We start from the raw sequence: 10,559 nt of genomic DNA on the forward strand, positions 1-10,559 counted from the left end.
AATTGACCCAAGCAAGTGGCCATCTAGTCCTCATAATTTCGGTTACTATAGGGGGTTAAAAGACCAAAACGCCCTTCCACTAGACTAGAGGGATGAGCATTAACTAAAGGTAAAATGATCTTTTCCCATTTTCTATCTAAACTTCACTTTTCCACAAGTTTGAAGCGAACCGTAAAATAAGCATGCATTTAATGAGGCGACGTCCAAAAGATTAACATTGGAATTCTGGGAAGTCCGACGTCCAAATTCGAAGTCTAATTCATAGCCAATATCAATCAATCGCAACTTTAGTGTATCTCAAACTAACGGGCGGCTTTTAAGAGTTATGTGTATCGACTCGTGATTAGCGTCACGTTTAAGTTCACTCAAGCCATGGCAACCTTAGTTGTCATGTAATTGCGAGGGTCAATCGTTAATTATCTCATCGAAAATCCTTATGGGCAAAGTGTCAATCTAGGATCAAATTCTTAGGTCCACGTACTTAAATCCTAGTTAGTCTTTCTCCATTGGTTAGTTTTCTCGAGAGTGATCAAATCTGAGTGAGATTTAACTAAAGTACATTAATGAGACATTTCATTCATTTCACAAAGTTTGAAAGTGGGTCGAAATTTAGAATGTCACAAAGAGAGAGAGAGAGAGAGAGAGAGAGAGGCGTGTTTGGAGGTGCCTTTCCTCTTGACTCTTTGAGAGAGAACTTAAGAAGGGACGCGAACAGAGAGGAGAGGACACGAACAAACTCAAGAGCAAAGACGGAGGAGAGATCCAAAATTAGAGTTGGGTCTTTCTTATTTTGACTTTTTTGCCCTTAAAAATTATAATTTATCCATAGTACCTCTTAACAACTTTTGGTTTCGAGGAACTCATTCTTTGTTGGCTTCCGACTTGGATAGTTGGTAGTAAGATCCTTTTTTGTGCTCAGAGTTTGATTTCAGTTTGATAGATGAGGATTGCTTTTTTTTGTGTGTAAAATCGGGGGCTCTTTTTATTTATTTATTTACTTATTTATAAAAATAATAATTTATCATATATATTAAAATATATATAAAGTTAATATATAATGTATTTTAATATGTCAAAATTCTTTATTTTTTGAAAAATGACGTGTCGACTTATCTTATCGTGTCGTATCACGTGTTGTGTCGGTCTTACGTAGGCCCGCACTCAAGAAAAACAGATTTTTTTTCGGTCGGTTCATTCGTCCTTTTCAGTGATTTCCGCCGGTTCGACAGCGGACGAACCACGAATCCGGTTCTTTTAGCGCAGCGCTCTCTTGGAGTGTGTGTCTATCTGCTGGATAACTCCAATCCTCCTCCCCTTCCCCCCTGCCAGTGTGGGGAAGAGAGAGAGAGCGCCAGAGACTGCCATTGATATCGAGAGAAGCTTCTCCTTCTTCCACCGAACGATGAACTCCACGTTCCTCACGACGAGCTCTCACTCTCACTCCTCTCCATTCCTCAATCCCTCTCCTCTCTCTCTCTCCTCCAACCTCTCCTCCTCCGCCAGGCGCCGCCGCTTCACCGTCTCCGCCGTCCTCGATCAGAAGCCCGCCTCCTCTTCCTCTTCTTCGCGCGGTCCCGACGTCTTCGGCGGGCCCAAGGAGCTCACTGGCCTCCAACCTCTCGTCAAGAACTTCTCTCCGCCCGCGCGATTGGCGGCCTCCGCGATTGTAGTGGCCGGTGCGCTCGCCGCTGGATATCAACTAGGCCTCCGCTTCGGCGGCTCTCGCAATGCCGCCCTCGGCGGGGCCGCTGTGCTCGGGGCTGCTGGTGGCGCCGCCGCGTACGCGGTGAGGGCTTGTGCGCCAGACGTCGCCGCCGCCGAATTGCATAACTACGTCGCCAGTTGCGACGATCCTCAGGCGGTTCGGAAAGAGGACATAGAACAGATTGCTAACAGGTCAGTTCCATTCTCAGTATAGAGTTTCTTGATCGCTGCTTTGTTTCGGCTTTTTCCTTCTCCGGTGACATCTGTTCTTAACATGGATTCATGTTAGCTTATATGGTTGGTTCTGAATGAGGTTGTGGGAGGTCCTGATTTAGTCAACTAGTCGAACTTGTACTAGAGATCACATTTCTCCCTATAGTTCATTTGGGTAACAGTGGGATTAGAGTACAACTTTCTAATTCACTAATTTAGTTACAAGATATTGATCGGAATTGTCTGCAGCGGTGCCTAAAATCAGCTTGAGCAATGTTTTTCTTCATCTGATTGTTGTGCTTTAATTGTGTTTGATTTTCTTAAGCTTGTTACAGTTTTAGCATCTATTCTGTCAGGTACGGCGTGAGCAAGCAAGATGAGGCCTTCAATGCAGAGCTTTGTGATTTGTACCTCAGGTGAGCACAAACAATGAACTAATCATGCATCTATTGTGCGTCAAGCACATCTTTTCCTTTTGATTTCTCTGTATGTACATAGGTTTAAAATTTCAGATGGAGCTGGCTTGAGCAGTTGACATTCAGTTGGTTGATTTGCATATGACATGTGTTGTGCAGGTTTGTCTCATCTGTCCTTCCTCCTGGAAATGAAGAACTTAAAGGAGATGAAGTCGATAAAATTGTTAAGTTTAAGAGTGCTCTGGGAATGGATGATACTGAGGCGGCAGCCATGCATATGGAGGTATTATTGCTCTAGCTACATGTGAATGCTTAAGAATGTCAAATTAGCATGGGAAGCATGATGGAGTAATGTCTGGTTGAAATTGGGTCCACTTGTGTCTTCCAGATTGGTAGGCGTATTTTCAGGCAAAGGCTTGAAACTGGGGATCGTGAAGCTAATGTGGAGCAGCGTCGGGTATGAAATCCGCATACTTGTAGTTCCTCTGCAAACACATTAGCCGGCAACTCGGATACTTTTTCAGGAGTGTCATACGGAACTTCATCATTTTTGGTTCCTTTTCAGTACAGGCATTTCAAAAGCTGATATATGTTTCCACACTTGTGTTTGGAGAAGCGTCAAGCTTCCTTTTACCTTGGAAGCGAATATTCAAAGTGACTGATGCGCAGGTATAAATCATTTCTTTAGGCAATGTCTGCCTGTGCAATTATTTTCGTGTTGCATGGATGGTCAGAAGTCTGATCTTAGAGTTTTCAACGGCAAGACCCATCTCCACTTGTTATTCTAACCTATCCAAACTGTGCTTTTATTATCATACTTATGACATGTGGATATTCTAATATATCTGTCATGTTTAGCTTATTCGGTGATTAGTCATGTATCTGTTTGCATGCAGATTGAGGTTGCCGTTCGTGATAATGCACAGAGGTTGTATGCATCCAAGCTAAAAGCAATTGGAAGAGGTCTGTATAATTATATGATTTATTGCAAAAATCTTAACCGTTAACAATGAAAGTAGGCTAACATTGTAGGTTTGGACACAAGATAAACCTGCCTTTTCTTTCTTTTTAGATTATGGCGATGAAAGAATTTATTTGGTCGGCAAAGTTATTCTATATCGTTGAAATTTGCTTGTCCTGTCAGTAGAAAAAAAAAATGCTTGTCTTTGTATCATGGACTTTGTAATTTAACCAGGTTGGTGGTTGATATTAAGGCTTAATTCAATCAAGCCTGGAGTTTCAACTGCTTATAAACCTGGTTATAGTAGTTATATTGAGGCATATTCTATAAAACTTGGACTTTGAACTGCTTTTTGTGATTGCAGCCTTTTGTAGTTGATGTTGGGCTTTGCTAGAGTTGAACATAGTACTTTGTAATTATAAGTGGAAGTTTGATATCTGTGTTAGATCTCAAAGCGGAGCAGCTTGAAAATCTTCGAGCAGCACAACTATCTTATCGGCTTTCTGGTGAGGTAACTTTGTCATTTATGTTCTGCATATGTAGATTTGATGTACTGTAGTTTTCGATTGGATATCTTGCATACACTTTATTGGTTGGTGCAGCTTGCCGAAGATTTGTTTAAGGAACATACGAGGAAACTTGTGGAGGAAAATGTCTCAGCAGCTGTGAATGTGGTGAAATCAAGAACAAGAGCAGCGTATGTCCCTTGCCCAAGTTCCCCTTGTATCCTTAGTCTGTAAATGCTGTTTCTCGAGCTCTTTAAATATTTTCAGCATGTGACAAATTTCAACCCTGGGGGAGGGGGGGCCACCCCAACTTTTTAAGTTTCTCTGTGGGGGAAAGAACTTTAGAAATATATCCGTAAGTCTTGTCCCTCCTCAGAATTCTCAAGCTTTTTGAAACTCCAAAGTTGAAGGAAGTAGTGCAGAATCTGTAGTAAAAGCATCCAATTTAAGAGTTCAATCTTTCAATGATAGTGGTTCTAATTATGAATATGAGGTGAAGTGAGTGATGTTGCCTCCAACTTGGAGAAATAATTAAGCAGGAGTTGGAGATTTAAAAAGCACACGTGTTAGATGTTTTGCTTCTTCATCTGTTGTGAAAAAAAAAAAAAAAGCTTGAAGATGATGTTCTTTTGTGTAAATGGAGACTGTATTTACTAAAAGTTAGTCGCATCCACATAATGACTGAAAAGAATGAGTTTTCCATTTCATAAAAAGATTCTCTATCATACATTTGCTACCAAAAAAAAATAAAAAATAAGCTACTAATCTAATGCTCCTCCATGAAAAATAAAGAAATGCTTACTCTAGATCCGTCCTGACAGATCAACTGAGAAAATTTCAAGAGAAGTTGCCAGCATAGTTATAATGGAATCAGTGTCAAATGTTTTGTTGTTTAGGAATTGAATGGTGCTTGCTTATTTTATTAGCTTTCCCTAAAGGTTACCTGTCATCATCTTGTATATTTGATTATCCAGGACGGCAGTCACTCAAGTTGTAGAACAGCTAGATGAGATACTAGCATTTAACAATTTGCTTGTCTCATTGAAGAACCATCCGAATGCTGATCACTTTGCTCGTGGGATTGGTCCAGTTTCCTTAATTGGTGAGAAACCTTTAAATCTTGGTTTTTTTGGCCATGAAGTGTGTTTTCATGGACTTCTCTTCTTGTACCTCAGGTGGTGAATACGACACTGACCGAAAAATGGATGACTTGAAGATACTTTATCGAGCATATGTTGCAGAGTCTTTCTCAAGTGGTCGACTGGAGGAAGGCAAGGTATTGGATTTTAGTATTTATTACCTGCCGGTTGTTGTATATTACCTGGCTAATGTTGCCTTTGGTTGCTAATAACCTTACTTCTGTTGTTTCTTTGTTTCATAGCTTGATGCCTTGAATCAACTGAGGAATATCTTTGGTTTGGGAAAACGCGAGGCTGAAGCCATCATGCTTGATGTATCTGCAAAGGTGTATCGTAAACGACTTCAACTTGCCTTTACTGGTGGTGAATTGGAAGCTGCAGATAGCAAAGCAGCATTCCTCCAGAATCTATGTCAAGAGTTGCACTTTGATCCTCAGAAGGCCAGTGAGATTCATGAAGGTATATTCATTGATTCCTATTTTTGGTGTGTTCTCGGTCATGTATGATGTGAGTGTGTATATAGTTGCATATATATTCATTTATTTTATCTTCACTGTGATCTGGTGGTTCTTCATGCTTATCTACTTGGTAAAACTTCTAACCATGTAAGAAGTTCGAAAAGAAGAATTTTGTCGAATAGAAAATAAAAAAAGGTTCTTTGGGCATGTATGGGACAATTTTCTTAACTAGTTAAGACTTATATTCATACGATATTTGTGTCTTGTGTCACGTATATCATTGCCTCACCAAAGTATTGATTACATCCTCTTTCATTTTCACATTAAGAAATTTACCGGCAGAAGCTTCAGCAGTGTGTTGCTGATGGAGAACTGAGTGAAGAGGATGTTAAAGCTTTGCTAAGAATACGAGTTATGCTCTGTATCCCTCAGCAGACTGTTGAAGCGGCTCACTCCAGTATATGTGGCAGTTTATTTGAGAAGGTAAAGTTCTGTCTCGTCTGATGAATTTCTTGTTTCTCTAGTGTTCTTTCTACTTGGTACTTTTTTCCTTGTAATTTTGCCTACTGTAATATCTATATTCACAATTGATGTTTTTACATTCCAATACGATGGGCAATATTCACAGTTTGACGGAAGTCTTTTGTATGCTTTGGAACATCATTTAATATGGAGACTACCATATTGAGTTGTAAATTTTGTCATTTGTGTGACCAAAGTGCAACCTGTAGGTTTTAGGTAGTCATTAAGAAGTATTATCTCCGAAATTATCATCTTAAGATAAAGATGCAAGGAGAGAGGTGCTCTGAGAGGTTGTTTTTCTTAAGCCACGGAGTGAATGATTTTTGTGACATTGTCCCAAGTGTATTTAGCTCTTGAGATTTTTTATGGTTTTGAGGTAATTAATTGTAAAATGAGAGTCTAGCTTAAGAAAACTTCTGAACAAACTAGTTGACCAGAAATTGAAACACCTTAAAACCTGCAAATAAGTTTCTGAAGACTGGAAACGTGGGTTTCTTTGTAGCTTGCTTGAGGATGACAATTTTCCGGCTGAAACATTAGACCAAGCTTTATCATAGTTGCTGCCCTGCCTAAACTGAATCTGAATATTAATAGTTTTCCCATTACTTTGTTTTGTTTTGTTTTGGTTCCTTTGAATTGGGCTCTTTAGCTGTCTTTGTGTGAATTCAACCGGGCTTTTGCACCACCTTCTGCAGGGTATTTCAACAAATCAATGGGCAATGTGGATAATTTCAAATCCCTTGTATATAAGATTTAATGGAATGGACTTGCGAAGGATTATAAAAGTTTGATAATGGATCTTGGACATGTTTTAGTCTAAATTTTTGCTCAAAAACCATGTTTTCCTTTTAAAAAAGTGGATTAATTCTTTTCTATTTGAACAGAGAAGGTATGCTGGCTTCCGAGTATGTGAGATGCTGTGTACCTCTAAATTTAAATCTTTTTTACTATTGCAATGACAAGGAAAGCCTTCAATTTATCCACAATGGCCAGAAACATATTTTCCCCATGTCTTAAATCATTGTCATTTATCTTTCTTCTCCACTGACTAACTGAACTATTGGGTCCAGGTTGTGAAAGATGCGATTGCCTCAGGTGTTGATGGATATGATGCTGAAGTGAAGAAATCTGTGAGAAAAGCAGCTCATGGCTTGCGCTTGACAAGGGAGGCTGCCATGTCTATTGCCAGCACAGCTGTGAGTATCTTCCTTTACCATTATTTTGGTTTTAGTTGAATTGTATCTTTCTCTCCATCAGGACATCGATGAGAGTGGCTGGACTTCATATGAATGTCTCAAATGTGTTTGTGCGACTAAGCAACCTAGGAATGGCACTGAGTTTTAGTATCTTAAATGGATGAAATCGTGGTTGCAGAGAATTCGTGATCAATCTTAAATGGCATTACTTTCTATGTACTGTATGATGGTACAATTATCCACCTCATCTAAAAAGTGGCTGTCTTTTCAAGTCATGGTTATAGGATGATATTTCAAATGGTGGCAATAAGTTTTGAGAGGCACATGTGCGGGTGTGATGATAAGATATTTTTACAGTGATTTAATTGGATGTGCTGACTTTGCTTCTCCTTATAGTTTAAAAAATGGCTGTCTTTTACAAGGGGAGCTTGTAACTTGTAAAGAGATTAGTGTACTTGTGACGAGTTAAACTTATAACTAATGCCGACATAGATAAATAGGTGCTCAATAAAACTGTATGGGAGTCGTACATAATCTTTGCTCAATAGATTAGTAGCCATCTATGCCTGCCTTCTCCTCCTTGGCGGGATGCTTGAGATCTGGCTACAGAGGAGCCAGAGGAGCATCTTGGGATCTGGCTACAGAGGAGCAGCCTTACTTTTTTCACAAGGTTCATGCTGATCATATGAGATATAAATGTTCCGACTGAGAAATCACACAAAGCTGACTAATAGCTGAATGTCTTTCGTACCAGTTAGCACTTTTTGGTGCTATTTTGCTGTAAAATCTGCTATTGAGATTTGTATGAGTCTTGTGCATGCAAGTTGATGTAGCAAGCATGTGAACTTGAGTTCGTTTTAAGGTTTGAAAATCTATGTTTTGGTTATGTATTGTGTAGGACGAAAAGAAGTACATTGGTTGATTTGTTTCGGGCAATATTAACCTTCCATTGCCTCATAACCATGCAGATCAGAAAGATTTTTATAAATTACATTAAACGAGCACGCGCAGCTCAGAATCGTACTGAATCTGCGAGGGAGCTTAAGAAGATGATTGCTTTCAATACGTTGGTCGTTACAGAACTGGTAGCAGACATAAAAGGGGAATCACCTGAAACTGTATCTGAAGAGGCTGCTAAGGAGGTAGAAAGACAAATTGAAGAGGATGAGGAATGGGAGTCCCTCCAGACACTTAGAAAGATAAGACCCAACAGAGAACTTATGGCCAAGCTAGGAAAGCAAGGACAAACAGAGATAAACCTGAAAGATGATCTTCCAGAGAGGGATAGGACTGACCTCTATAAGACCTATCTGTTGTTCTGCCTAACAGGAGAAGTCACCAATATCCCATTTGGGGCACAAATCACAACTAAAAAGGATGACTCTGAATATGTACTGCTAAACCAGCTCGGTGGTATCCTTGGTTTGACCCCTAAGGAGATTGTGGAAGTTCACCGAAGTCTTGCTGAGCAGGCATTCAGGCAACAAGCAGAGGTGATACTGGCTGACGGTCAGCTGACAAAAACTAGGATTGAGCAGCTTAATGAGGTGCAGAAGCAAGTCGGCTTGCCTCCACAATATGCTCAGAAAGTAATCAAGAGCATTACAACTACGAAAATGGCAGCTGCAATAGAAACTGCCGTCAGTCAGGGGAGGCTCAACATAAAGCAGATAAGAGAACTCAAGGAAGCAAGCGTAGATTTGGACAGCATGATATCGGAGAGCTTGCGGGAGAACCTCTTCAAGAAAACCGTGGATGAAATTTTCTCTGCCGGGACCGGTGAATTTGATGAGGAGGAAGTCTATGAGAAAATCCCAGCAGACCTAAATATTAATGCTGAGAAAGCGAGGGAGGTGATTTGCGAGCTTGCTCGAAGTAGATTGTCAAATTCGCTTATTCAGGCTGTAGCCTTGTTACGACAAAGGAACCAAAAAGGAGTGGTATGGAGATAAGAAGTCCTTTCCCACTCTATACTTTTTACGAATTTGTTGAAGCTCGTGGACCAAGTAAAGAGTCCAGATGCTAGCTTTACATTATCAGTAAGCCACAAATCAATTATTCCTGCAGGTTTCGTCGCTTAACGATCTGCTGGCTTGCGACAAAGCTGTACCCGCAAATCCGCTATCTTGGGAAGTCCCTGAAGAATTGGCTGACTTATTTGCTATATACATGAAGAGCGAGCCTGCTCCGGAGAAACTATCCAGATTGCAGTATCTGCTTGGCATCAGCGACTCTACCGCGGTGGCTATTCGAGAGATGGGGGACAGAGTAATTCAAATCGGTGCAGAGGAGGAAGACTTTGCTTTCTGAGTACTGTGGTAATTTCTTCTCGCATCCGATGATTGGCTAAGTTTTTATCTGCTCTCACAAGGTAGATAGATAGAGTTGTAAAAAATGGTCGCAACTCACAACACTCCCAGTCTATACAGAGATTACGAAGCATTGTCTTGCTATATAGAAAAAACCATGTAATACTTGGGTCGAGCTTACAAAATGGTTTCACTTTTCAACTATCTGAAAAAAAAGAAAGACAGAAATCACGTGTTCTTAGTGGAGGTTTAAATGGGTCACCATTATCTTTTCCGTCCAAAGAATCCCACGCGGAGCTGAGGTGTGGTTAATGATGCTGATCCGACACTTTTAATTGTTAAAATCTTTAAACATAGAATCGTGGATTTTAAAGTACAAAGTAGTTTTCGACCAAATAAAAAGGGTACAAAGTAGTTAAAAAGGGTTGAGTAGATGAAGAGGCACGGCAGCCTTCGGCCAGTGGTTGTTGCCCCTCTCTGATTGCATCCCCACCATCGTGGCTATGGGATCTAAGGTTGGCGACGGTTGTTGCTTCGGATCTGATCCAGATGAGGTCTGCCGATCTCGGATCTGGATTAGATCGGGTCGTGTGGCTGAGGCCGTGGGAGATCCCTAGTTCTCAGTGCGAAGACTTTCTCTAATGCATCAGCTTGGGCATTGCTCGAGCCTGAGCGCAGCTGCGACTGTCGGAGTCTATGGTGATGGGGGTCCGTCTTGGTCCGGAAGGTAATTTTCTCTGCAACTTTCTGGTCCACTTTCATATTTCTAACGCCAAGAAGGAGGAGGAGGAGGAGGAGAAAGCTGGAGGAGACCGCTCCGTGTATTTTCTTTGGGCATTTACAAATCAATGGTTTTTTGCAATTTTGTGGGATGTTTGAACTTTTTCTGATTTGATCATGGCTTTTACTCAGGTGCGGTTTTGAAATCAATTGAGTGAAACAAAAAGTGGAGGAAAGAAATTGAAAAATAAATCTTTTCTATAAAAATGGAGGAATAGTTAAAAATAGCAGGGGACCCTTTCTTTCATATGAAACTTATTTTTATTTTCAGACCAATAGTTCTATGTTCAATTTTTGGTAATAAAAAGTGTCATGCCGATGTATTGCCCGTATAATTCGGACGGCATAGAGAACG

The 10,559-nt window shown here is 40.5% G+C and overlaps 1 protein-coding gene across 1 annotated transcript; it reads left to right on the forward strand.

Moving 5' to 3' along the window:
• Positions 1-1,270: 1,270 nt before the first annotated feature.
• LOC115726164 (protein TIC110, chloroplastic-like) lies at positions 1,271-9,719 on the forward strand. The gene is made up of 15 exons (XM_030655922.2): positions 1,271-1,896; positions 2,274-2,333; positions 2,493-2,616; positions 2,722-2,790; positions 2,904-3,002; positions 3,230-3,296; positions 3,741-3,805; positions 3,897-3,991; positions 4,775-4,902; positions 4,976-5,076; positions 5,182-5,398; positions 5,726-5,880; positions 6,990-7,115; positions 8,084-9,055; positions 9,183-9,719. Exons 1-15 carry the CDS (start codon positions 1,403-1,405, stop codon positions 9,423-9,425), a joined length of 3,015 nt encoding a protein of 1,004 aa, XP_030511782.1. The 5' UTR covers positions 1,271-1,402; the 3' UTR covers positions 9,426-9,719.
• The last annotated feature ends 840 nt before the right edge of the window (positions 9,720-10,559 follow it).

This window comes from Rhodamnia argentea, chromosome 11 (genome assembly GCF_020921035.1).
Source record: "Rhodamnia argentea isolate NSW1041297 chromosome 11, ASM2092103v1, whole genome shotgun sequence".
Taxonomy (NCBI): domain Eukaryota; kingdom Viridiplantae; phylum Streptophyta; class Magnoliopsida; order Myrtales; family Myrtaceae; genus Rhodamnia; species Rhodamnia argentea.

Bases quoted from the DNA above. Each gene is read 5' to 3' on its own strand.
- LOC115726164 (XM_030655922.2), top strand. From the start codon at position 1,403: ATGAACTCCACGTTCCTCACGACGAGCTCTCACTCTCACTCCTCTCCA. The intron at 3,003-3,229 runs GTATAAATCATT...GTTTGCATGCAG, and splicing joins TCAAAGTGACTGATGCGCAG to ATTGAGGTTGCCGTTCGTGA. The intron at 3,806-3,896 runs GTAACTTTGTCA...TGGTTGGTGCAG, and splicing joins CTTATCGGCTTTCTGGTGAG to CTTGCCGAAGATTTGTTTAA.